The sequence below is a fragment of the Crocodylus siamensis genome, chromosome 1, assembly GCF_052110815.1.
Source record: "Crocodylus siamensis isolate JL-2025a chromosome 1, ASM5211081v1, whole genome shotgun sequence".
Lineage (NCBI taxonomy): Eukaryota > Metazoa > Chordata > Crocodylia > Crocodylidae > Crocodylus > Crocodylus siamensis.
The window spans coordinates 181,999,430-182,027,373 of NC_143395.1; the positions used below are offsets into that span (position 1 = coordinate 181,999,430).

The 27,944-nt window shown below is 40.3% G+C and overlaps 1 protein-coding gene across 5 annotated transcripts in view; it reads right to left on the bottom strand.

Annotated features, from left to right (window-relative positions):
* WDPCP (WD repeat containing planar cell polarity effector) overlaps positions 1-27,944 on the bottom strand; it is a 307,079-nt gene that overhangs the window by 128,854 nt on the left and 150,281 nt on the right. For all 5 annotated transcript variants that reach the window (XR_016442845.1, XM_090050455.1, XM_090050454.1 and 2 more), the window contains exons 11-13: positions 18,740-19,349; positions 5,721-5,909; positions 1,345-1,468 (exon numbers count right to left, since the gene is read on the bottom strand). Coding sequence is in view for 4 of the 5 variants with exons in the window: in XM_090050455.1 (XP_089906581.1) it covers positions 1,345-1,468; positions 5,721-5,909; positions 18,740-19,349 (923 nt within the window). In the remaining variant the exon portion in view is untranslated. The remainder of the gene's footprint in view (positions 1-1,344; positions 1,469-5,720; positions 5,910-18,739; positions 19,350-27,944) is intronic.

Here is a 27,944-nt window from a genome sequence, read left to right on the forward strand (position 1 = left end):
AAGTTTCTGAGTCAGAGAGCCTAAACCTTTCACAAGCAGATTTAAACTATATTCACACCTTTCAGTAAGCTCAGAGGCACTCTTTCTGCATCTGTACCATGAAGGCAAAATGGCCCAAAGCACTCCTGTTTGGCCACTATCATAATGCCTTCTCCTTACTGCTCTTTAGAGGAAGCAAAGGCACAACTTGTGTGCAATAGTATAATCATTTCTAATAACAATATCCAGTTGTTTAAAACAGCATTCTCTAGTGCAAACCTGACAACATTTAATCAAAAAAAATGTAGCAATGCTTTCTTGTATACCAGGTGAGCTTAAAGACTATTCTTTTTCATACTTCCCATTTTAAAGGAAATATTGCGTATTTCTCACTAAGATCCAAAATATGGTACATTTCACTTCAAAATAATGTGACAATTCATAATTGTTGCGGGAAAATTATATCATTCCAAGACAAATTGGTGCTTTCACATTTAAGTATGTGAATCTTACTCTCCTACTTGCTCAAAATATTTTTAACACTCTTTAAGATACAAATTTTAGCCTTGACAATGAATGACTTGCTTCAACTACTAACAGGTGTCTAAGCAAAATACTGAATAAAATATAAATTTTATTTGTGAATGTTTGCAGGGAGTCACCTGATATAATGTAATATTTGAAGAAATTCAAAAACATTCAGGACTTTTTAACTGATGATTGATGAAAACTTTCAAGACTATTATTAAGGTTACAGAATGTCGAGTTGAATTTGGTTGTCACATGTTTTCAAAGTCATTGTGTGAATTGCAAGTCACAGCAACATTTCTTTTTATTTTAGTGGTTGAAGCTCTTCTTAGGGTTTTGAACTGTAGCAAAGATTGTATTATTTAAGCAACAGCATTAACACTAAGGTTATGACCTGGGATATTATTTCCTAAATGAGAAATGTGAAGGTGAGAAGAACAAATGACAGATTTCCCTGGCTTGGAGCCAAAAATGTCTTGGACCATACACAATTCATTTGCATTTTTAGCATCAATTAAAACGCAATGCTTCCTCCCACTTTGTAAGCTGTTCCAATTGCTAATCTACGGACGGCCTGCCCATAAATCTCTGTAAAAGTGTGCAATCTTCTTTCTATCAAATTAAAAGGGAAGGTTAATTCATTTTAAGTGTACTGTTGATAGAAGATCTCTAAGAAGCACTTTATAATACCCTTTTTGAAAGGAAAGAAGCGCAAGCTAAATAAACTGTGACAATGAATGCATTTTTTCAGGGGTGGTCCTCTTGGAAAATGCTAACCACATTAAAGTAGGTGGGTACTGAAATATGCAGGTAATAAAAGTTGAAGTTGTCATTCACCTGAGCAGGTGGTGGAAGAACCTTCTTGCATATCTGCTGATTGGATCCCGATATTCCAAGACAGTCATATCCAACAGGGGCCTTGGTGGAGCATAAAAGGTTCCAAGGCTTGCCTCAAGCTGTGCTGTGGAGTTCAAACACAGCAGCAATGAAACAAGTGAAACTGCTTCAATTACAACAGGTTGTTCATGTTTGCAATCAGTCAGATTTCTCAAACACAGATGAAAAGCAAGCTTGTTGCAGGACAGATAAAATTAATATATGACAGCTGGTACAAAAACAAACCTGTGTATAAACTTTCACTTGAGGCAGAGCTGACAATGATTTTGAGCAACAGAAAGCTGTCAGAAGTGAAGAAATCTATAATAAACAAAGCTCTGCCAGAAAAGCATAATTAAAACAGTGACTCATAGGAGCAACAGAGTTTGAACAAGTTTGTCCAACTAAAATCAATCCTGGTTAACTTTTCTCTTTTCTCATACAAAAAGAACAACAGCGTATAGCTTTTTCAAGTAGTACCATTGTGCATGAGACAAGCAGGTAGCTAAGTTTTTCTCGTGATGGCCCTAAGGGCTCTGGAACTCCCCTCAACAAATACTTCCTCATTTTTGTAAAAAGGTTCAAAAGCAAACCTTGGGCCTGATGTTCCTTTATCTTGCACTGATGCAATTCAGAATAGCTCCACAGTAGTCAGTGCCATCACATTGGTTTAAAACTACTGGAGAATCAAGCTCTTTTTTCAGAAGCATTTTCTCTTTAAAAATGGTCTGACCTGCTATAAATTTTCCTTTCTTAACTATAGAATTATTTTTCTAGGATTACTTAGTCTACAGAAAAGAAGATTGGCAGAATGGGGTTGTTGAAAAAATGAAAATGAAAAAATGTGGGTTTTGGGTTACTTTTTTTTAACTGAAAATTGGGGATTTTTTTATCAGAGAAAACCAGGATCCCTGCTCATCAGGCAGACAAAATCTCATTAATATATGGTTATTAATATTTATTAACTAGCCATTATTAATGTTTTAATTAACTAGCCATTTCTGTATTTAGTGATGCTAGTTCTTAAGTCTAAGCATAGTTACATTTTATTCTGTAAGGTGTGATAGCACTAAATACTCTAATAGTATAGTGTTAGGAACATAGGCAAACTGTTAGTAAATTAGGTTTTGCATTATCTTAAATCTAGACAGAAAGATAAGTGGACTTCAGAGGTATTTTCTTTCAAAGCAGCAGTCAATTTAGATTAAAATTGAATACAACAATGCTATTGCAAAAACAAGCCATATTCTCTTGCCATTGCTGTTTTCTTGACAGCATGTTTTGTACTTCAGAAATGTTCCAACCTACATGGAATACAAGTAACTACTAGCAATGTTACAGATTCATTAGATAGCCCAGCTTGATGTTGAAGGCAGAAATGAAGATCTCAAAGATAACCACCCCATTACTACAAATAAAAGGGCTGACTGGGTTTCACTAATAAAAAGAAAACAAATTACCATGTCAAATTTGCAAGTCATACAGAATAAATCCTGTCTAGAATAAAATTCTGTTTGAAGTTAAAACAGTCTAAGGCAGGGGGATAGGAACATACAGACTTTTTTTTTATAATATACACATTTTGTACTATAGCTTTAAGAACAGCCTTTTTCACTGATTTTTTTAAAGTGTGTTTTATTAAGCCAAGACTTCAATATTGTACATTTGTGGAGTTAAGATTATGGTAATCTTTCATTCATCTCATAATGTAGAACGGGGATAACTAACTGATGACCTGAGAGCAAACTGAATAGCATGCATTTTTTCGGTGAGCTGTGACTCACCACCTCTACTAGCAGCCTCCTTTCGTCTCATCAAAGATGTGCCTTGTACCTGGCTGCACTCCTGCTGGGCCTTGGCATGACATTTTCCTACTCAATTGTTACACTCTAAATCTTAGAATCTCTTATGCGCCATAGTGTACAACAATTCAGTAGGAATGTATCTCACTGGAATCCAGCAGAGATGAGGCTGAGCCTTAAGTTCACCTTTTCATGTGAGGATGTCAGAAGTGACTGTGCTGGATAGGAAGGTTACAGTAAGTAGAGATGTGACACTCCTGATGGATGCAGCAGAAAAACACAACACAGAAAGCCACTGAATGTGACACCAAAAGAATGCCCCTTCTGCAAACACTTACAAACAAAACTACCATATTTATGTTACTATAAGATGACCCTGAATATAAGATGACCCCCAATAAATAAGAGTCTATATATAGAAACTTTATAAATTTGTTATAATTTTCCAGGCATGGAATCTAACTATCAGAAGTTTGCCTTGAATTTGTTCTCCTCTCATTGCTACAGCAGGAAAAACAGATCTGGGAGAGTCAGGTGGCATCCCTGCCCTCCGGCTCTGCAACTTCTTCCCCCTGCAGACACTTGCACCTCCCCCCCTCAACTGTTAGACCCTGCTGTCCCTGAGCACATGGAAGTGAGAAGCAAATCTGAAAGTAATGACTTCAAAATAAACATGCCTATAGTAATTTAATTGAGCTCAGCTAGAATTGATGTATTTTATATTTTTTGAAACTGCTGCAAATCTTAGCAGAGGTACTCCATAAACACATTTTCAAGGAGCACTTTTTACCTACTCATATGTAGTACAAACTATACAACATATTAGCCCAAAGCCAAAAGGCTCAGGGTTTACCATACTGATCACTGGGCTGGACCCCAAAGTCAAGCCATTGTAACCTCACAGCTCAGCACTGCTCAGTATGTGCGTGTACTCCAGATATCTGCCACAAAGGATCCATGTGCTAATTAGCCCTGCCACACATGGCTGGAACTAGGTGTTCTTGTCATGAGTCTTGGGATCCTCCAAAAATTTATATGCAGATGAGGTTCAGAGCAACCTGGGCCAGCTCTACCTCATGGAGGGCAGAGTCACTCTAAAAGTATGAGATAGGCTGAGAGAGGGGGTGACAGAGAGATTCTGGGTGAGCTGTTTGGGGTCCTGTTTGGTGATATTTGCCAGACATTTAAGGCTGGTGAAGAAACAAGAATCACTGGAAATGAGAAAGAAAGGCACAATGGGTGCTACTGCACAGTTTCTTCAGATGGGCTGTACTAACCTACTTAAGATAATGAACGAAAGGGCTCGGGAAACAGGAAGGGAATTGGTGGGGGGATAGAAAAGGGGTACTGAGGCAGCCCTTTGTGTGACTGTGTCAGGTAAAGGGCATGGTGATGGGCATGTGGACACACAGAGTATAGTATGGTTACTGTAACAAAATAGGAATGGTGTGACTGTAAAGGTGTGGTTTAGAGTGAACCATATCAGTCATGAGATAGATGCGTAGAGGTATACATATATGTATATTTTTATTTATATATATAGAAAATATATTTTTGTAAAAAGCCTTCCAACCTATCCTTTTCACTAAGATCAAACAAAGATCAAGATCAAGTGACTGGGGGCATCTGAACCCCAAGGTCTCTGGGCCTGGGGCTTGCATGTAATTTGGGGAGCATCCCAAGCCCCAGACCAATGGGTCTGGGAGGGAGGATACTTCCCTAGTGGTGGAACCACACAGACTTGACGACTGAGTTCTGTTCAGTAGAATTTTTGAATGTGACTATTGGGCTTTGCCCAATTGAATCTGGAACTTACTTGGCACTTGAAACAAAATATAACAAAACTCTCCAAAAAACTATCTTGTGGTAGGTTCTCAACGATGTGTTTGCCCAATATGGGCCATGTGTTTTATAATCATGCTCAGTGTTGTCTGCATTTAACCAACTTCATTTTGATTAATGAGCACATGCTGCTTTTGGCAGCAGTTTAATGATAGACAACGTATTTAATAAGATTTCCTCATATGCGAATGTAAGACAAGGAGCTTTTGTCCCCATGCTGATTGGGGGGAAAACCTCGTCTTGCATTCGAGTAAAACAGTAAATGCTCTTGTGCCCTCCCTTTGACAACGCTGCTCTTTAATTCTGTGCTGGCTCCAAATGTTAAGTATCTGACTCCTTACACATGAGTGTAATACAGAAGTAAATATTTTAATTATTCATTCTCTCTCTCTCTAATATTATGTATTGTATAATATATTTTAGAAATGTATAACCTTCCTTATTACTGATATGAATTAAAATCTGCATGCAATCTATGACTAATTGTATTGAAAATATTTATATAATAATGACTCTTGTTTATAGACTATATTATAAACTAGCAAGGTAACTCTTCTGACTAGTTTGGAACTTTTAAATGTAAAGTCTTTAAAATTTTTTTAAGTCAATACATATTATCATAACTCATATATAGATTTTAACATATAAATCCATATAAAACATAATTATAATAAAATATAATCACATTCTAACCTTCTCTCTCTGCTGTCAACTTTTTTCTAAAAAGGTGATTTACGATAGCACTCAAGCTTATGTAACACTGTTGGCCCATAGTGTTCCAGTTCATGCTACTCAGGACATTAATCGCCTCATGCATCTCATCATACTGAATGTACTGGTGGATGATGTCCAGAAGACTCAGCTGTCCTCTTGGGATGACACCTGTAATAGTAAAGATGAAAGCCAAGGGTTGTATCATATGGGTGTAGAACAATAATAGACTACTTTTCAGTACAGTTTAAACATTATTGCTTTTGTTAAAGTCTTAATAAATAAATGGGCTTTATGTTAAAATATTTTTAAAAATATGTTTGCATAGCACATATTGTTTAGCCTCATTATGTCTTACACTGTGGAGAAAACTCATCAGTGAAATACAACCATGTGCATAAGTAGTATATGTTTATCAGCAACAAAACTACTCAACAGTAAATTTATAGGCTCTTTTGAGATGGTTATCTCTATAGTATCTGAGCTCCTCATATATATTAATAAATTTATCTTCACAGAGTATATTTCAGATAGGGAAGTATTAGTACATGAGACATAGAACGGCATTGATTGTATGTGTGGGGATGAACGTGTGAGGTTTTTTATATACTGATATAAAGTATGCATCTGTACACATGCACTTACATCAAATGTCACAATGGCATGAAGTAAAAAAAATCCACATTGATCTCTCAAGTAAGTCATTGGTTCTTGGAACAGATTCAGAGCACTCAGAAGGAGAAGCTTTTCCTAACATAGTCTTAAACAACACAGAAGAGTTAATTCAGGAACTGTATCTGAACAATTAAAGTTGATTGCATGGCAATTAAGACTATTGCAGGGTTGCTTTACTTTCCTCTGAATTAACTATAAGTGCCATGCTCTGGCATGCTTGCCAGTGGTTGCCTACTGCTGATACACTGTGTTTATTCAGATACCACACACACTTTTCCTTAAAAATTAGCCTTCTAAAAATTGGGGGTGTCATAAGCAAGGTGGTTGATTTTCTGCATGGAACAGAAGCATAAACATGCTATAAGATGGCTGTCACTTCTTTTCCTTGTCTTCTCCCTCCAGCAACTTATCCCTAGTGTGATATATTCATGGAGAGAAAGGCAAAATCCAGCAGTGGCAGATTCAGGGGAGGTGCAGTGGTGTGGTCATACCCTGGTTTGATTTCTGTTTCATCCAAAGCTTAAAAACAAACTGCCTACCAGCAGCAGAAGCATCTTTATTCAGGCACTGCTAAGGGAATCAATTGACTTCATAGCTCATTAGATTCTACTGATTCCTGGTAATTACTTTTTACTTCATAAGCTTTACTAATCCTTTCTGCTTTATAATGGTCTTCATGATCTGCTAATCAAGCTATCCTTTGTTCAGCAATTTTGCTGTTAGTTACTCCTGGTCTCTCTCCTCCAATTTCACAGCCCTTCAGACTGTTTTTTGTTCTTTTCAAAATCTTAGGTCTGTCCATGGAATCCAGTCTTCAGCAACACCTGCAGTTTCACCTTTTGCCTGAGCAACCAAGAGCTGTTGACAATTCAGCTGTGAAAGGGTTAAAACTGTAGCTTGTGCCTGAGTAGGAAAGGGAGGGTGAGTGAGCTGAAGATTAGGCTCTGTCCCTGCCTTATGTAGCCATAACTCTGGAAAACGATTTTATTCTTCATTCTGCCTTCCTCAGTACATGGTGCATATCTTATTTGGGGCTACAGCATGCAGGAAAATATGGGTATTTCTAAAGGAACTCTGAAATCTACTTAGGTGGAAGAAAAATGCCAATAAAAGCTATTTAAAGGAGAATGTCAATCGATGTTGACTTTATACTTATGCAGGGGTTCTGAAATTGTCTTTCAAACTTAAGAAAAATGTACAAGGATGCTGGGAAATATTGAGTCTCGGAAGTGCAACCAAAAGACAAAGAATGGTTGAGAGAAAACCTTCTGACCATGTAGAAAAACAAAGCCAATATGCAGAAATTATATCTCATAAAACGTTCTGCAAAATATAATTATGGGTGTAGTATGTATAAGCAAAGAAGTGTAAGACGGCAAGAAAGCTGGGGAACATGTATGACCATAACTCACTGATAAACACCAGGCCTGGAAAATCTGGTAACTCATGGCTGATGCTTCCACAGCCTTTCAAAAAGGTTTATTTATTTGAAGAGAATCATATTTTTAAGCATAAAAAGCTATGGTTGCCTTCTGCATTATATTTAAACTTGAATTTATTGAAACTTTTGGGTACTTTAATTGCTACGTTAAACATGTTTTTGTATATCTATATTTGTGCTAGTGATAACATCTAATAGTTCTGGTAGCATGTTCTTACAGTGTTGCACAAAGTATGTAATTTTGGTGCTAATTGTTATGAGAAGATAAATATTTTTATTTGAATGCTAATTAAACTATAAAATATGATAGGCAGTCTTTCTAGAGCCAAATTTGAAATGATTACTGTTCTGACTGAAATATGCTAGAAAATGTAGTGGAAGCTTCAGGGAAACTGTCCAAATAGGTAAAGCATAAAAAGGAAGTTAAAAACTATGTGTTTAAATTCTCTGAAATTGTTTGTTAACTGTTTTTTATGGAAAATAGCTTAGAGAATGTTGGCATTCTTCCTTTGATCAAGCCTGAACACAAAGATCACCTGGGGCCTAGAAAAGTTAAAATCACAGTGCAGGATCCAGTTATAAAGTACAGAGCCAAAACTCAGATGCATAGAAAGAAAGAAAAAATTATCTTATTTTTTAAAGAGTAAATTACTCTTTAAAAAGCAGGTTATTTTATATACTGGATCAAACATGATGAGTTTATACCACTGCTGTGAATTTTTATCCTTTTTATGTTTTGTATAGATCTGCTCATTCCAACACACCATGTACAAAAAACCTGTTCACAAAGGCACCCTATTTATGGATGCTTAGAGACAAAACACAAGAAAATACTTGTTACATGCCCTAATTCAATAACGTTCTTAAGCACAAACCTAATTTCAAGTATATACATACCCTCATAGACTTCAACTGCATCTTAAAGTAAATCTTCTGTTTATAGAGATTTCTGATAGTAACAAGTGTCCTAATACAGAACACAAGCTACATTTCATATGTGCACCATGGAGAATTAATGACAAATTTAAGTTTTTAGTGATGAAGGTCTGTGTTTTCTCAGCCACACACCTATACTGTATTTTCAATATAATGTATGTATGAATTATTTATTAATTAACATATTTATTAATTAACAGAGTCCCAAAACTGCTGATCTCAACAATGAGGACTGACTAATCTGTGCATTATGTCAGCCTCTTAGGTTGCAAGCAGTGAGGGAAAGAGAAAGAGAGAAGACTAAAATAACAAAGCAGCAAGAGAGAACTTTATATTCTGACTTGTGTGATGGACTATGGGGGATGGGGAACGGAAAAGTTTGCCTTCCATATAGAAAGGATTTTATAATAACAAACAGAATGAATTTTAAAGTGCGATAACTTTAAACTGCAGAGGTCAATGTCCTCCCATATGGATGCTTGACTTCTCTTAGGTGGCACGCTTCTAGGTGACCTGCTTGGGAAAAAGAGGTGACAGCCAACTCATTGCCTAATTGATTTAGGAACAGTGCCCAGGGAGACAGTCCAATTAAGTTTACAAGCTGGCAATTAGCAGAAAGGCCTCTAAATCCCTGCACTGAGAGCCTGTTTGCCTTAGTAAGAACATAAATGTGGTAGAGATAGGAAGGTGAAAGCTATGCTTTCTGGAAAGCTGTTGTGAGTAGGCCCCACAAGGGAGGACTGAAAAAAGCAAGGTAAACGTGGGCAGAGTGCCTTCTGTTTGACAGGTAACCAGGTAATTTAGAGGTTATTTCTTTTTTAATGGACAACTTGCACAAAAACATTAAGTAGAGGCTTAATTAGCATTCTGTGTAGCCCTTTACAACTGTTAAACTTGCCATTGGACATGGTGGAGCTGAATATCTGACAACAAGTAGGCAAATACTTTTTTAAATAATATTTTTGGATAACATTGACAATCTTATTTAGCCCTTACAAACAATTAAAATATAGATAAATCTGACATTTTGTTTATTGAAACTTTACACTGCATTAGCTTACTAATGTGTACTGACCTTGAAGGTTGTATTACTTTTAGTGTAGTCTCTTAAACTCAGAATTTCATTATTTTAGTAATTTGAATATCAATCAGCAAACAAGCATATAAATGACAAACTTGTCAAAAACCTACTATGTCAGTAAAGAAAAAACAAATTAGAATTTGTGCTGACCCTAGTAACATTTTTCTGATGTTGTAAAAACACCTGCATGACACATATATGCACTTCCATCTTACTGTACAGACAGAAGGGGGACTGTGGCAGGGCACTGTTGGTGCCTCCCACTTTAAGGGCTGGAGCAGGCCATTTGGAGACCCAGGATATATAAAGGGTGAAGCAGCAGTTTGCTGCTAGCTGCCATGACAGAAACATCAGCTAACTGAGCTGCAGCTCAGGAACATCTTGGAGGTATATGGCCTGAGGCTCTGGGGATAGAGGAGGCCCCAGGTCCTAGGCATGACCTAAAACTGCACCCTGTCAGGGTAGGGAGGCCTGGTGGGACTGCCAGTCATGCGGCAGCCCTAGGAAATGCCAGGACCATGAACCTCCCTGGTGACCAAACTGGCCTATACTTGGGCCAGGACCTGAGGGGTTCAAAAGGGCCAGAGGCTCACAAGCAAGGGATGCCTGGAGCAAGAGGCTTGGGATTCCAACTGGCCTGAAAGGTGAGGCCACGGCCTAGTGAGTCCAAAGGTCCCAGAGAGGGGACCACAGTCATAGAGGGTGAAAGATTACAGGTGAGCTTAGCTGACTGGGATATTATCTGCAAGGCATGGACCCCCAGTGTAGAGGAAGATTCAGAGCTGGAGATATCACCCTTAGTCATCAGGGTCTTAAATGGGCAACCTCTTGCCTGAGTAACTTTGTAATCATTGATCATCAAGGCATGGCAGACAAGAGAGGCAGGTGGTTAGCTCAGAGACAGGTGGGTGGGCCAACATCAACTGTCCCTGGGAAGGCCCCCTGTTACAGGGACAAATGAAATTTCTTAATATAGATATGTTCTATATAGCTTTATGTCAATCTGTATAAAAACAAAGGACTGGCAGTAGGCAGATTTGGGCCTAGTTTTTTTCTTCTTGCTTACACTTGCCTTGGACTGGTAACTCTTCATTTGAATGGAGCTAACTCTGTTTGTTGCTGGTAGAAAATTAGACCTCTATAGAGATCTATACCTGCTTCAGACATTGACTCATTGTATAATTTTGTAAAAGTAATTTAGCCTTTCTGTGCTTTAATTTTCCCATCTGTAAAATGGGGTTAATAATGTCTTTCTGCCTTTGTAAAGCAGTCCTGAGATTGAATGATAAAGAGACCCTTATTAATACTACTGTATTTACTCAAATATAAGATGATCCTGATTATAAGACTACCCCCCCGTAATTAGATTCTGTACATGGAAAATTTATAAATTTGATATAATTTTGCAGGTGTAGAATCTGATTATTGGAGGTTTTTCTTGAATTTATAAACTTACCACTGCTATGGTAGGGAAAATAAATCTCAGGGGCGTCAAATAGCTTCTTTCCCCCTGCAACTTGTTCCCCCTGCAGCCCTATTGCTACTCCTTACTATCAGACCCTGCTTTCCCTGTGCACATGGACATGAGGAACAAATTTGAAAAAAACTGACCTTAAAATAAACATGGCTGTAGCAAATTGCATATTATATTGTGATGGAGCAGCTTCAGTGCCCCATCACTCTCAGGGCTGGAGCAGGCAGCCAGCAGGCGTTTGAAAAGGGTGGCCAGTTTAGAGCCCAGCTCTCAGGGCTGAGGAGGCAATTTGTTATCAGCCATCCTGGGAATAAAATCACTCAGTGGGGCTACTGCTCCTGGAACATCTTGGAGGTAAGGGTGGGGCTACAGGGAACGAGAAGGTGCCATGGTCCTGGGCATACTGGAAACTGCACAGGGTGGCCTGGTAGGACTCCTTGTGCTGAGGGGGTCCCCAAGAAATGCCAGGCCAGTTACCTCCCTGGTGAAAGGTGGGTAGGGGTGCCATCTGGTGAGTTATTAATGAGAGTCATGGGCTAGGCATGCTGAGTAGGGACACCTGAGCCTATGGGGGTGCTTGTCCCCCATGCCCTGGTGAGGTAGCATAGTTGAGAGGCCCTGAGGAGAGGGCATTGAAGAAGTTAGCCTGAGAGAAGGGCTAAGGAGCCTGGTGAGGGGCTAAGGGTGAAGTTAGCCAAATTCTGGGCCAATTGCCCAGCCACCCTCAGATGAGGGTCGTGGGAGAGACCCAAAAGGTTGCATCAAGGAGTGTAGAGTCCAGCCTGATGGCCTTCTGGGGTCACTCAAGGGAGCAGAGCAAGGTTAATGGGACCCAGGATAGGCAGTGTGAAAGAAGTCTAGTAAGAGCAGGCATAGTGAAAGAGGCCCCGGTGAGACAGGATGGTGTGAGTGTGGCTCACAACAGGGCAGTATGTTAGAGGCTTAACTGTGTACTGAGTTTGGCCTGGCCTCAAGCCAGAGATCTACCAAACTGAGTGTATTATCTGCAAGGCATGGGACACGTCAAGGGAAGGCTGGAGCATACAGGTATTGTCCATGGACATCAGAGAGCCTGAAGGGCAGCCTCCCACCTAATCAAAATCAGGATTGATTTACAATAAAGTGTGGCAGGAAAATAAGGTGGGAGGTTTGCCCATAGACAAAAGGAGCTGGCCAGTACGGAGATAGGGCCACAGGAATTTGCTCCTTTTTGTCACAAGTACCCATAGATTAGTTCATCCAGAATTGGTATATTTTACCTTTATTGAAACTGCTGAAACTTTTAGCACAGATACTCCATAAACACACTTTTAAGTAATACTTTAGCACCTACTTAGAGGGGATACCAGCTGTTTTTTTACTTAAGGCTGAATTAGTTATGAATTCCAAGCTGAGTTCAATTGTTCAAGTCTGGGTAGGTGGCTTGAACAATTGAGACTTCACCAGGCAAGTCTCCTCTCTCTCAGACCCATCAGTCTGGGACTTTGAATACTCCCCAAATCCATGGCAGACAGGCCTCAAGCTAGGTATATTAGACCAAAGCCAAAAGGCTCATCATTTACCATATAGTTCATTGGGCTGGGCCCCACCAAAGTCTATAGTGTTTCAAGGCATGATGACCTCACAGCTAGCACTGCTCAGTATGTGTCTGTGTGTGTATACCAGATAGCCCACACAAGGATCCATGTGCTAATTAGCTCCCTCCCCCCCATGACTGGACCCAGGTGTTCTTGTCATGAATTCTGGGATCCTCCAAAAATTTATACATTGATGAGGCATGGGGTAACTTGGTCTGGCTTTACTTCATGGATGGCAGGGCCACACTAATTATATGTGATAGGCTGAGAGAGGGGGATGTGACAGGGATTCTGGGTGAACTGTTTGGGGCCCCATGTTCAATGATCTCTTCCAGACATGTTTGAGGCTGGTAAAGAAAAAGGAATGAATGGAAATGGAAAATAAAAGGTGCAGCTGCATCTGTGGGAGTGATACAGGAAATATAAAATGTTATGCAATGCAGTGGCTTATCATGACTTGAAGAAGAGTTAGTGCTGAGGGGCATGGCATGCACTGGTCACTACCATATAGTTTATTCAGATGTGCTGCACTAACCTACTCTTGTGGTAGATTCCTGTCAGCATCTTGGCCTTTTGGCTAAGAGCAAGTGATCAGCAGAGCACCTTATCAATGCCTTGAGGGCAAAGAAAGATTGACAGACTGTCAGGATGGCAGAAGTGGAGGAGAGAAACATGAAGCCCAGAACAATGGCAGTGGTGGCTAATAACCAGGAGGTGGAAAGAGAAATGAAGAACAGAAACTAAAGTCTGGAGATAGAGGAAGAGTGGATAAAGGTGGAAAAGTGGAGAAAAGCAGAGAGAAGGCAGAAGAAAGCAGCAAAGGTGAAAGCAGGGAGCAGCACCAGTAGAGACAGAAACAGTGGCAGTGTCAAAGAAAGCAGCAGTGAGAGAAAGAAGCCAGAGGGATGAGAAGAGCAGAGGAGAGCAGAAGACAGAGCGGGACCAGCTGGAGAACGATCATTCGGGAACGTGCGACGAAAGGTTGAGCTCACCAGGAGTGGCATAGTGGGAAGATACAGAACAGATATTGTGGGATGCCAGTTCCAGAGTGGAGACTATGGATAAGGACAACATTAATTGGTGACAGTGGTGCAGAAGGGATCAATGATGAACAGATATGATTCTGTGGGGAAGGTACTGTTTGAGATACTGGGAGTGCAGGTGGAATGTCACAGCAGCATGATTGCTTCCTCCAACCAAAAGACATGGCAACTGAGTTACTGGAACAAAGAAGGGTATAGCAAATTTTGGGAGAAATATGCAGAGAGAAGGGGTGGGGTGGGAGGAATTAAAAGGGTTAAAGTCTGTAGCAGCAGACCAGTCAAGGGAAAGAGTGATTATTGTCCGAATGTATATGGACACATTAGAGGCAGAAAGATGTAGAAAGGTGTCTTGGAAAAAGTATGTGCAAAGAGTTCTGAAGGCTAGAGAAAGTGAGGGACAAATATAGTATTTGGACAAGGTCTTGGAGGGCTCGAACAGTGTTGAAACCAAATGAATGGAGCCCAGGTGGGGTGTAGCATCTCTTGTTGGTTGTTCAGATAGGGCCAGACTGTGGTTTTATAATATACCACAGGTAACTGAAGCAGTGTAGTAGATATGGGAAGGAAGGGCACTTGGATGTACATTTCCCCCCTCACAGCGTATGAAGGGATGAGTCACAGAGTGACAAGAGGTCATAAAATGCACTTTGTGGGGAGAGAGACATTTGTACCATAGGTGCCCAACAGCTTTTGCAACCAAGATTACCACACCCTCCCTCCAAGGAACCATAAGAATCAGAAAGGGACATTGAGGAAAAAGGGGGAAAGACTGAGATAGAAATGGTAGAGACTTCTCAGGGGGAAGAAACAGAGATGGGAGGAAGTAATCTCTGTAATAGAGAGACTGCACAAGAGAGAACTGGAGAGGAAATGGAAGGGGAAGAAGGAACTGAAAGCAAAGGATCAAAAGACATGGAGGTGTGGGGAGGGGAAGAAGGAAGAAGCCCAGCAGGCAACAGAAGTGGAGATGGAGCGAGGAAAAGAGCCAGAGAGATAGGTGAGGAACAGGAAAAACATGGGGACAGAAAGTCAGGAGAAAGAAACCCCATAAAGAGGGAGGCAAGTCAAAGGCAGAGCCAAAAAGCAGCTTCCTGTCACTAACTCCCCTGGGCTTCAGCTCAGAGTGGACAGCAGGGGGTGGGAAGCAGTGAGGAGGCAGGAAAATGGAAGCCTTCCTACCTGCCAAATTATCAGGCAGCTTGCAAGAGCAACAGGCATGCAAGTGGGCGTGGGGGAAAGAAGAGTCAACCATGATGAGCAGCAGTACAGACAATCCTTAAAAGAACCAGCGTGTTCAGTTTAATTGAAGCAGAATTGCACTGATAAATAGGTTCAGTTAGTGTCAGGAGTGTGTTAAAAACAAAAAAAAGATGGGAACAGGTCAAATCAATGTTAAAACAAGTAAAGACAGACATAATCTGCCTACAAGAATGTGGTATACCAGGGGAGAGGAGAAGAGGTGGAGATAGGGACCATCTTGGTGGTCAGGAACAAATGAGAACAAAGCGGCTGGAGTGGCAATACTATTCAAGAATCCAGAAGTGAAAAACATAGCAGGTGGAAGACATCATCAGTGGCAAACTGCAGCAAATGATAACGTCAGTTGGGGGAGCAGAATTAGAAGTGTTCAACATATATGCAGCACCAGAGTGGGAGCTGAGGAAGGCTCTGCTTAGAAAGCTAGAGTTTCTGGTCCAAGGAGACCATCGATAATAGCAGGGGACTTCAGTTGCATAATAGAAGTGGGTGACAGAACAGGGGAAGGAGGAAATGGAACTTTAGACAGTTCATCCAGTTAACAAATATAATTAAGAAGAGTCACTCAGAGGTGTGTGGCAGGGGAGAAAGTTTTCACTAGAACTGACCCCAGTGGAAAGAAACAATCAATCAAGAACTGATTTTGTGTTTGTATCAAAAGAAAGAGAGATGAAGGAAGAAAGAAACCACGTGTAGCATTTAGTGATCACTGGATGCTGAAGGCAGGAACTGAGTCTTGGTAAGAGCCTGTAAGGGAGAAGGAATGTGGAAGTTAAATGTGTGACTGTTACAAGATGAAAAGATACGTCAAGCATACACAAGACAGTATGATGGGTAGAGAACACTGAAAAAATATTTTAAGAGTATCAGAGAATGGTGGATGATGGTGAAGAAGAAGATGGGAGAATTCTTCAGGAAGGAAGGCCAAAGAACTGCAGGGGAAAGAACTGAAAGAGCAGAGAGCTGCAGAAAGATGCAGAAGCTGCTAAGGAAGCTCAAAAGGAAGACAGGTATGAGAAGAACTAGAAGAAACAAGGCAAGAGATAGAAAGCTGGTTTAAAGAAAGAGAGAGAGAAATGTTTTTAGCACAAGCACCCTGGGTGGGAGAAAATGAAGAGTGGTCCTGATACTTTTCAGCTAGAATGAAGATGGCAAAAAGAGAATTAAAAGCAGTGTGGGAAGAAGGTGAGTACCTGGGTGGAAAAGCAGGAAGAGGTGTTGGAGGCAAAGAGAAGTTTTATGAAGAGCTATATCAGAAGGAAAATAGGAAGATGATGAAGGATTTGCTGGAAGAGACTGAAGAGAAAGTATAAGAGGAGGAGGAAGCAAAGAAGATGGAAAAAAAGATAAGCTTAAAGGAAGTGAGAGTGCTTAAAAACCTTTAAAAGAGGGAAATCACCAGGAGTAGATGGACTTACCTATGGAATTTTACAAGAAGTTTTTAAGTGGAAATTTTCAGGAAATAGTGGAAACAGGGGAAGCAGGGAAAGATTTTACAAGAGGTAGTTGTGATCTTACTCTTCAAGAAAGGGGAGAAGGAACTCTTGAAAAACTGGAGACCAATTATACTCCTTAATATGAACTATAAGTTAATGGCCAAGATGCTGGCTTTGAGGATGAGGAAAAACCTCCAGAAGATAATACATGAAGACCAAGTATACGCAGTACCAGGTAGAAGGATCTCCAAAGCAATCTGAGTGATCAGAGATACACTGTCCCACATCCAAGAGAGGAAAACAAACAGTTATAGCAAACCTAGATTTAGAAAAAGCACATGACAGAGTGGGTCATGATTACATATTCAAAGTGCTAGGAAAAATGGGACTTCCCAGAGACATTTATATGTTGCATAAGATTATTGTAGAGAAGCAGAGAGTCAAGTCCAAATTAATGGGCATCTAAGTGGGCTTTTAAAATCCTTACAGGGGTGAGACAAGGGTGACCCCATTGCCTCTACTATTTGTGTGTGGCAAACCATTAGCACAAAGAATAAGAAAAGACAAGGTCATAAGCTGGAGTAAAGATACTGGAAGGGGGAGAGGTAAAACACATGTATTATACATGGATGATATAAATGTAGTAGTTAGAGAGAGACTTTTGTTGGAAAGGGTGCTAGAGCATACACCAGAGTATGGAGAAGTGATAGGAGACTAGACTAAATAGATCATAAAGCACCATAATGGAAGTGGGGAACTAGAGGGACTTGGGGAAGTCTGGGCCTTTAAATAAGAGAGAGTGAAATTAGAGTGCTAGGGATCCTGATGGATGCCCAGGGAAAAGGTAACACAGCATGGGAAAGGGTATCAGCAAGATCCATCAAATATTTTGGTTATGGTCTGGAAGAAGTCGTTTGTCAGAAAAGCAGTGGCAGTTAAGGCTGTGCTACTGCTGATTACTCTGTATGTAGGAATTGTATTCCCTGCCAGACTTGGGATTGTTCATCTATGCATAGACAGGAGAAGGCTGGGGCAGAGGTGGCAGTGCAGAGGCCCACCGGGCAGCCTGGGTGTGGGCTCCAGGTGGCTGCAGCAGGGGTGGTGGGGGAGTAGAGAGAGGCGGTGCGCAGAGACTCAGACACGCAGCCTATAAATGAAAAATTAGGGTTACAGTCGGTTTCCATTACTTAGCAGCAGTTCAAAGATAGACAGTGTATTTAATGAGGTTCCCTGATATGTGAATGTAAGATGAGGAACTTTTCCACCCATGTTGATTGGCGGGGGGGGGGCCCAAAAACCTTGTCTTGTATTCAAGTAAATATGGTAAATATTGTTATTGTCACTAATTCCATTTTGGCTCACAAATCTGAGTATGTTATTTTATTGACTAAATTTTCCCAAAATGTATAAAACATTTCTTCTTATGAAGAGACTTGAAGAAATTAAATGCAATGTTCACAGGGCTTCTATACACGTGCAGAAAGGCTACTTCAATGCTTCAAAGCAGACTTGATTAATTGAGTCTGCTGGAGCATGGTAATTACTCCCTCAGAGCACGTCTATAAATGCCCACACATACTGGACTCAGGAACATTAGAAAGGTTTGTGGCAGGTATAATCATATCTCTCAACATGACAAGCAGAAATATTGATAAAATGTTTGGCAAGACCCACTGTAATGTGAGAGACACAAATACATACCATTCATGGATGAAACAAAAAAGCAGGATTTTTAATGTGGACAATTATGTTTCTATAGCCATAACTAAGTAATTCTGACATACATAAATAATTTTCAGCTATGGAAATTATTTTTTACTTGTACTGGGGTAGCATTTATAAGTGTCAGTCTTAGACCAAGTTAACATTTTATTAGACATATGAGGGAACATTAAATTTATGTGAAACAAGTCAACTTTAGCCCGGATCTTGTATACTATTTAGGAATTAGGTACCTACATATTTTGGAGCACCTGGGTTTCTGAGACTTAATTGAGTGCTATCCTTCAAAATAAGAGAAGATTGAGATCTGGATATTACCCACATACCATAACATGCAATGCACTCACACACTGACTTACCGAATTTAAACTGAAGTACTCCTATAGGTCCATTGTCAAATCTAAGTAATAGAATATCATGAACATCTGTGCCATCAATGCTGTGGAATGCAACTTGAGGAGCTGCCCACTGCATCTGGATGAGACTACTTGACACATCAAATTGTTTGCTGAATTGCAAAGTTGCCATGGGTGAACACTCTTCTGACAAAAGCTGCATTTTAATTGGTGATAGTGCTGTGTCAAAAAGCTGCAGTTCCCCTTGAGAGCTGCCAACAAGAAATATGGCACCACTGGGATGGCAGCTTATTAAGGCAGGCAATACTTCTGCCTGAGCTAACAGAGTCACTCTTTGGTGGATTTTGTACAGAATTATGGAAGAATCTTCACAGCCAAGGATCAGTTTGTCTTCTGCAATGTTTCTGCAGCAGCTGATGGCCTTTGATCTCAGAGGTATTCTGGTGACTGCCACACACTGTATTTTGTTCTTAACATATTCGTAAGTGCAGCTATCAGCCATAGGCTCTTTGTCTGCGGAGATGGAATGCTCTACTGTGTGCACTTGGTAAGACTGATTAGCGCTAAAGCTAGCATCCAGTGGATCCCATTCTGTACGAATGTAACTTAAAACCTGAAAAAAAAATCCAGAATATTTTTATAATGGTTTGTGACAATTCTTTTTTAAACTGATAGTTTTTAAAATATACTACTACTAACTTCTACAAAGCAAATGCAGTAAAATCCCTGTTATCTGGCATGAGTGGGGAATAGGGGGTGCTGTTAAGCTAAAAGTGCCAGTTACCTGAGGAACAGGGTTTTCGGCTGGATGCAGAGCTGGCGGGGAGGGGGTTGGGGATTAGGAAGGGGGTGGCGGCAGCCATGCACAGAGTGGCAGCAGCACTGGGTGGTGGGTAGCGGCGGCTCCTGCCGTGTGCAAGCTTCTCCCCCCCCAGCAGGAGGCAAAGCAGTGCAAGAAGGCACAATGTGTGTCCTGCTGCTTTCAATGCTGTAGCAGGAGGCAAAGCAGCATAGGGTGGTGTTGTGTGCATCCCACTGCTTTCAGTGTGGCATGGCACGGTGCCAAAATTCTGGTTAATAAGGTGTTCTGGTAAGTGAAATACCAGATAACAGAGATTTTACTGTATATGAATTCCATATGATGAAAGGTTAATGATTTATGTTCATCTTCTGAGTGGACAGAGGCCCCAGGACCCCAGCCATCCCCCTGGGCTACATGCTGTGCCATGACAGTCTCATGCTGCATGCCGTGCTGCATGACCCCCTTCCCCAGTGTTCTGCACTGCATGGAGTCCCTAGATCCCTCCAGACTCCCAGATCCAGGTTCCCTCAGCCTTGTGGGCAGCCAGGGACGATACCAGAAGCTTGAGAAGGGATGGGAACCTGGAGAGTCTGGTGACAGTAGCAGGAGAATGATAGGGGGTGTGGTGTTCATACTGGGAGCCCATAGGCTGCAGGTGAAACCCTGGGGGACAACATGAAGCCTGTGGGCTGCCAGTTTGACAGCCCTGATTTAATCTGTAAAAGCCATACCATATTCTCACAGCTCAATAAGCCAGGCAAATTGGCCATTTTACAGTAACATTTTTAAACCATATTTCTTTTTAAAGGATAATAATCCTTTAAAAGTAGGATTAAAAAGGAAGGTAAAAGTAAAACATCACATAATCTGAACATTATTGGTTCATGAAGCATTCTTAGCAAGTCAGCAGAAGAGAAGATTTAAAAACAGCCTTCAGCTACCTGACGGGTGGTTCCAAAGAGGATGGAGCTAGACTCTTCTCAGTGATGGCAGATGACACAGCAACGATCTCAAGTTGCAGCAAGGGAAGTTTAGGTTGGATATTAGGAAAAACTCTCACTAGAAGGGTATTAAAACACTGGAATAGGTTACCTAGAGAGGTTGTGGACTGTCCACCCTTAGAGATTTTTAAGACCCAGCTAGACAAAGCATTGGCTGGGATGATACAGTTGGGGATAATTCATCTTTGAGCAGAGGGTTGGCTCTAACCCTAATTTTCTATCATTCTAAGATGCAAGACAAGGTGGTTCTTCTAATGTTCTCATATCAGAGAAGGAACCTGGGAAACAAGTTTCTCACTGAAAGCCAAGAAGACTTGAGTATTTGTTTTTAAACAAACACAAACTGAACCTTGGGAGTAGATGTTACCCAGTATATCAAGAGCCAAAAATTTTTGCTTGTTTGCTCTGGGGTGTTGTGAGAAAAAACATTACTGTCCATTATATAAACTGCAGTGGTAAAAATAGACCACACTTCAAAATGTGTACTGTTCACTAAAAGATGAGTAAATAGGAGAGGTTTGTTGATGACACTGGTGGCTTAGATTCAGAATAAATGAATATGTGATAGCGGAGAAGAACGCCCAACTTTAGGAACTTGCAGGTTAAATGAACTAGAGGCAGAGCACAGAAATATCATGCAAGAAAGGCAATGGCTAAGGAACTGAAAAATATATATAGCCTGGGAAGTTGGGATGTACCCAGAAAAGAATGTTGTTGAGTCAAACACACTTATGTCTCTGAATGTGTTTCAGACAATGGCATTGCACAATGCTCTTGAACAGGGAAGCTATGGAAGAAATATTGACAGAAGTTAAATAACAAGTCTGCTTTAAGAAGAGGTTTTCTTTGGCTGAGAGACACAAAAGGTTAAGCAAAAAAAATCCATCTAGAAAAATGAGAGGATAGATATCAATCAGAACAGTGATAAACTTGTTTGTATTTTTCATGCCAAAACAAACAGAGGAAAAATTTGAAGTGAGCCAAACTCTGTTCTCAGTTACACCCATTTAACCCATCTACCATATTCTAATGCTGCTGACCTGTCCATAATTTTGGAGTTCCTAAAGGTAAAAGTGTCCAGATAACACTACTAAAGTCACTAAGTAGATCATGAACCTGGGAGAGAAAAGAAAATTTGGAAATTTCATTTGGATCTCAAAATATAGAAATAGAACATGCTGTAGCTTAGTTAAATGAAGTTTGTAAATGACTATGCCAAAGTTTATGAGTTTAACTCAGATGAGCACTTAGTCTTTTGTCCTTCATGGTAGGGGGAAAGAAAATTATATTTTTACCAAATGCTGACATATCAGAATGTAAGATATCACCAGGGATCTGGGTTTTCAAATTGCTATGGAAAAATGAGGTTTTCTCCTTTAAAGGAAAAAATAATGGATTTAGGAAACCACAGATTTCCCCTGGCAGGCTAGCAGAGTTATACCCTGCAAGGGGATGCTTGGGGCTGGGGGGAGTGGGATGCAGGGGGCAGAGGGCACCACATGTATGATCACATGTACACACGGACGTGGCAGCTAAGGAGGGTGGTGGAAGGCAGCTCCCTCCAGAGAAGTGGGGGGGGGGGAACATAGAAAACTCGTTGGGGGAGTCGGGGGAGGGCACATGCCCCCCAGATTTCTGTGCCCACAGAGGAGTGCAGGGCTGCAGCCAGGCCAGACCGGCTTCAGGTAGGAGCCACCTCCGCAGCACAGCAGGTGGGACCCAGTGCAGGAGGCAACGCCACAACACCATGGATCAAACTGTAACACGGTACATCTGGCAAACCATGACACAGGCACTGTATCTTGCTGAGAACTTATCTAAAAAAGGCCCCACACCATCACATTTCTGCCAAACTGTCTGGAACACTAAACATTCCACAGAATGACCCATTCAAGTGGAAGGTGAGTATGGTTCTTTAGGGGCAATATATTCAGAAAAAAATTGTTACTAGTAGGCAGTCTAGCTGTCTTCATGAAATTGTCACTACAGATTCCCATATATAGAGACTCAAGAATAGTGACAACATTCTCAAGGAGATCAAGGAGATAAAGCCAATATACTCATGTCTCTAAGTGGGTTTGAGACAATGGCATTGTACCATACTCTTGAGCAGGGAAACTTTGGAAAAAATATTGCAGTTGTACAGGTAGCAAAACTTTTGCTCCCTGCCTATAGCTGGCCTCTAATTTAGCTAAACATTTATGCTGACTAAATGGGAAGTGTTAATGGTTACCATGCAATCATCTGACATTAAAAGTAATGGAAATGTGTATCTTAATAATTGCACACTAAGGGGACCTATAAAAAAGGTCAGGGTGGACAAGGATTATCGTGACCATGGATCTCTGTAATGCAATTTTTCCAAGTACAGAGACCAAGGTAGCCTTTCAAATATGTGAAATAGAAATCTTGCACAAGCAAGCCTTCAAAGCCTTCCTAACTTTAATGAAATGATCTTTGTGACCTACTGGGACTCAAATTTCTGTCTTCTTACAGGAGATTTCAATACTGTGCATTATTGTTTTACATCTTTTTGTTGTGCAACTACATTCTTTTTTGGACCTCTCCTCGCATGCAATAGAAAGACATGATGATTCTCAGAATCTTCTGGCTCTTACAAGGCAGAACACTGAAAGCACCATTTTAACCTCTTAATTGTGAAAGAGGCTCTCCCTGAAGATTCAGATGGTAAAGAAGGAAACACAGGCAATGCAGAGGAGTGATTGTCATAGACACTGGTGACAAACTTGAGAAAACAAAATAGGGATACATGCAACAGTCATCTAATCATTTTAAAGTCATGTAGCAGAATTGAATACAATAAAAAATTTGGTCTTAGATGAAAAAGTGGGGTAAAACTCCACTAGTTACTTTAAATTAGGAGGAAATATAATCTGGCCTTCCAGAGTACTGTTTCCACCTGCCATTATACTCTAAGCTTCCTAACCTTACAGAATTTTGTAAGAAGGCCCCTAGAAAGGTGATCCAGAATAGGGCAGGGTAATTCATTGTAGTGTAATTCCAGACATTGGAAATGGTTCTCAAAACAAGGAATAGGAACTTGAGGCTATAATTCAAGTTCTATAACTCCCACTATTTGTTTTGAGAACAATCTACAATTTCTGGAATTCTTTTCAAAAAATACATTCTGATTGAATTGTAATTTAAGAAGTTGGGACTCAAGAAAGCTTTTCTTGAAGGTACAATGTGCACTATATGTAGATAAGAACAATGAGAACATATCTCTCAAGATTGGGATAGATGTGTGGCTTGGCATACCTTGAAGACAGAAAACATTACCAAGCCCAGAAAGACCTGTTTGTTGTGGTTTCCATCTTTACCAAAAATCATTTGCCTTGGCACTATAAAGATTTGGTGGGCAACTTCCAGCACATCCTTTTTAATCTTAGAAGTGAGGCCTCAATTTCTCAGTCAGAAATGCCTCTTGATGATAACTTTTATACCACTGACTAGGTAACTAAATCACAGACATGTTGCTTCAAAAGCATGTCAAGAAGTCTAGACACTTATCTAGGCTTTTGAAAAACAGCCATGGGAATTCTAATATGAAGTCCATAGTTTACAGCACCTTGATGATACCTACAGCAGGGGTGCTCAACCTGCCAGATGTGGCCTGTGGCAACATGTCATCTGACCCATGGAACACCCCCCCGGGCACATGTGCAGACCTGTGGCCCATGGCCTGTGCACTAGATCAGGTGTGCAGGGGCAGTGTGCAGCCCAATCTCGGCATGCAGGGGCCTGCCAAGCTGTGCGGGCCCAATCCAGGCATGTAGGATCCTATCTGGCACACAGAGAGCCAAAACATTTGACTGTACTACTGTACTACAATAACTATATATTGTCTGCCTTGTAAATGGTCTTACCAAAAAATTAAGTACACTGTAATATTCCAGCAATCCATCTGACTGGGATTGTTTAATATCAATAGTAGTGTCATGGACCCTCTGCAAACCAAAAGGGAAATTTCAGTCACGTCAACAGTCTGAGTCCTAACTTCTCTGACAAAGGAAGGCAATATCTGTGTAGGGATAGGAAGTCAGGAATGAGGTGAGGTCCCTGACTTCATCTCATTCCTGAGATGAAGCTCAGTGGAAGTAGTCAGGACAACTATAAGAATCTGAGAGGGCAAACAGGGCAATATCTCCCTTACAGAAACAGCTGTAACATAACAGGGCAGAGAAATAAAGGCAACAAACCCAAATAAAGTTTAGCTTTTGCTATAGTCCCCAGGACCATACAATTTTGGCTTGTGACTCCAAAAGGAGATGTCTAGAGTAATTTTCATAAAGCAGAACCAATTATTTTCTGTCAAGAAGTACTCTATTTTGGTTTTGTAAGCACTGCACCACAAACTGTAGTAAGTGTATTTTAAAATGGTTTGCACTGTAATTTATGCATGTTCTCCCTATTAAAGCAGCAGTCATGCACCCGTGTTGTTCATTTCAATCCTTTTTTCCTATGATAGTAGCCTCTGCGCTGCATTAAGTAATCAGCAGAATGAGAAGAACTATATGCTCTAGCTTCTAAAATCCTAATTCAAAAATCATAACATTCAGAGTTACAGAATTTAATCTTAGTAACTGGAGTGCCTTAGTTATGTTAGTTAAAAGATTTTTCTCTCACTTTGATGTTTGAAAGTAGTAGTAGTACACTTCTTGGTGAAAACTTTTGAACACTCAAGTAATTGCAGCATTTTGCACAGAGTACTAAGAAAGGATAAAGCCCACATACTGAACCAAATAAGAGTTTTAAACAGTAGATTCTAAGCAGAAAATTGGCTTACCGAAAAGATAAAAAGGAAAACAAAGAAAACACAGAAATAAGCTCTCTGTGACTGAACTGTCACTCTTTCAGATGAGACAAAATGTTTGATATACTTTATGGATGTTAAAAAACCGCTAGTTTAATTTCACACCATCAGGCTCCAAAAAACAACAAACATTTTAATTAGAAATGTTGAGTGGGAAATGTAATGCACTCTAGGGTAAAATGTCCACATAGACAACAGGCACCATTAGGAAGGGAAAAAACTTCTGGTTTTGAACTGCTTTTAAATAGGAACTTAAACCACAGATTTAGGTGTTACACTGTATTTACAGTTCCACAGGCAATCTTATTTATTTGCATCTCCATTTACCATTTATTTTCTTTGAAATTTATCACCATAATCTTTGCTTTATATTATTCACTGAGCTTTTAACCCAATGTGTCATCAAGAATTTTACATTCTTTGCTTCATCTCTGTGTTAGGTGTTTCAGTTATTTCTTTACATACAGCATACATGTTTCTGAATATTGCAATAATTGCAGGGTAGCTCACTCTTAAAACATTGACTATATTTATTTCACAAGTTTGAGAGACAATAACTCAGAAGCAATAGCTATTAAAGACTTTCTCTTGAGAGAAAAAATGTAATGGTCTCTCTTAGGCAAATTATTTTTCCACAGGAATGAAAAGTAATTTCAATGATTCTCACAAGCTGCAGCTGCAGTGAAAATAAACACAGCAAGATAAATGCAAAGCATCACAGCATCTGAACATTGGCACCTCTCTCCTTTATTAATTCATGTTTGCAGAATAGAATCCTTGTTGTTGACTTTAACATGTGTTTCCCAAAAACATTTAATCTAAGGATGATCTTACATTGGATTTTATTTGTTCATAACAAAGAGTTTTAAATGATTTCTTCAAGATACCCACCTCTGTTTGTTTTCAAAAGCAAAACAGCAGCACTACTGCTACAAGAAAATAGATTAAATAGCATCCTTGAACATTCATACTATTGCTAATAGTATGTGCCCAATGTTTTACTGGCCCCATACTGCATGAAAGAAGAGTCTTGCCACAAAGAGCCTGCATTTGAAATAGACCAGATACAGTCAAAGGAGCAGGGGTGGGATGCAACACAAAGGCAAAGCAGCTGGACGGCTAAATCTGGCAAGTTTACTTTTTAAAAAACATTTTCTTATATTTATAATATAATATAGGCTATGATCTTAACTCTGAAGTGACAGCAAACATGTTTATCTTTGCTGTGTCCAGCTCTGGTGATATTCTGGGGTCTATTCAAGACCCAAAAAAGGCAGTCCTAGCCTTGACCATGTTACAATTTAAGAAAGGTGTACCAGCAGATCGAGGGGATGGTGGTAATTTAGAAATCCATTTTTGCATATAAACTTTAATGCATAAAACATTAATCTAACAGGTTATTTTTGCACAGATCTTCTATAAGGAGTGTTTTCAGAAAGAAACTAAACAAATAGAGAGAGATTAGGTCCCTAGATTAGGAGGCCATTTCAGACTCAGACAACAAGGAAGAAGGTACAGAGATACGAGAAAAAAACAAAGGTAATGGGAATGATGGCATCATTGGCAGAGCGATGTTAAGTGATGTCAGGATAAGAAATAAAATTTAACATGTCAATCAGGTGAAATTAAACACTGAAGCCATGAAGTATGAAAATGGAGCATAAGATATTTAAACCCGATACAGAACTTTAAATACAATACTGGGAAGCCAAAGAAGGGATTCAGAAAAAAATGATCTAATCAACAGGCAAGGAAGATAAAGTTAGCAGCTGTGTTCTGGAGAGATTAGAAGATGGGAAATGCAATATGGGAATCAAAGAGGCCATAGAGGAAGAGGCTGAAAAGGAATGGACAACCTTTTTAGCTGGTGAAACAGAAAGGTACACTCTTATTTTTGATGCATTATAGCAAAAGCTGGCCCAGGACTTGACAACAGTAAGTATGTTTGCATATATGGAAAGAAAAACAAGGATGAGTCAAAGAAGCCATAACTATGCTTGTGTATATTCTTTGGCATATAACTGCTTTAGAAAGAATATAGACAGTGGGGCTGTGCGAAGCTTCAGTCCCTGATTTGATTCGGCCCAATTCGGTGGCCGAATCTCCGAATCTGAATTGAATCAGAGGACACTTTAATCTCTCTGAATCGAATTGGAACCCTCCAAATAGATTTGGAGAGATTCAGAAATATTTGGAGATTTGGACACAGAGATAGCTTTAAATGCTTTTTCTACATACCTTTAGGTAGCAGGCAGCTCGTGAACACTGCAATGCTGGGGTGGATGAAGAATCCCACAGGAGCGCAGGGGGCTCCTCAGTGCACTCAGCAGCAGACCCAGAAGTGGACCAGAATCACTTCCAGTCCACCTCCAGGTCTGCTGGGGAGTGTGCCAGGAGGACCCCCCTACGCCTCCCCTGCTCGGTCACTGGTGCCTCCTGGGTCTCCCCAAGGTGGATCACTGCGCCAGGAGGGCGTGGGGGGCACCCCCAGCATGCTTCCCCGGAGGATCTGTAAGTGAACTGGAAGTACTTGGCGGGGAATGTATTAGTAGATGGCAATTTGGGCAGCAG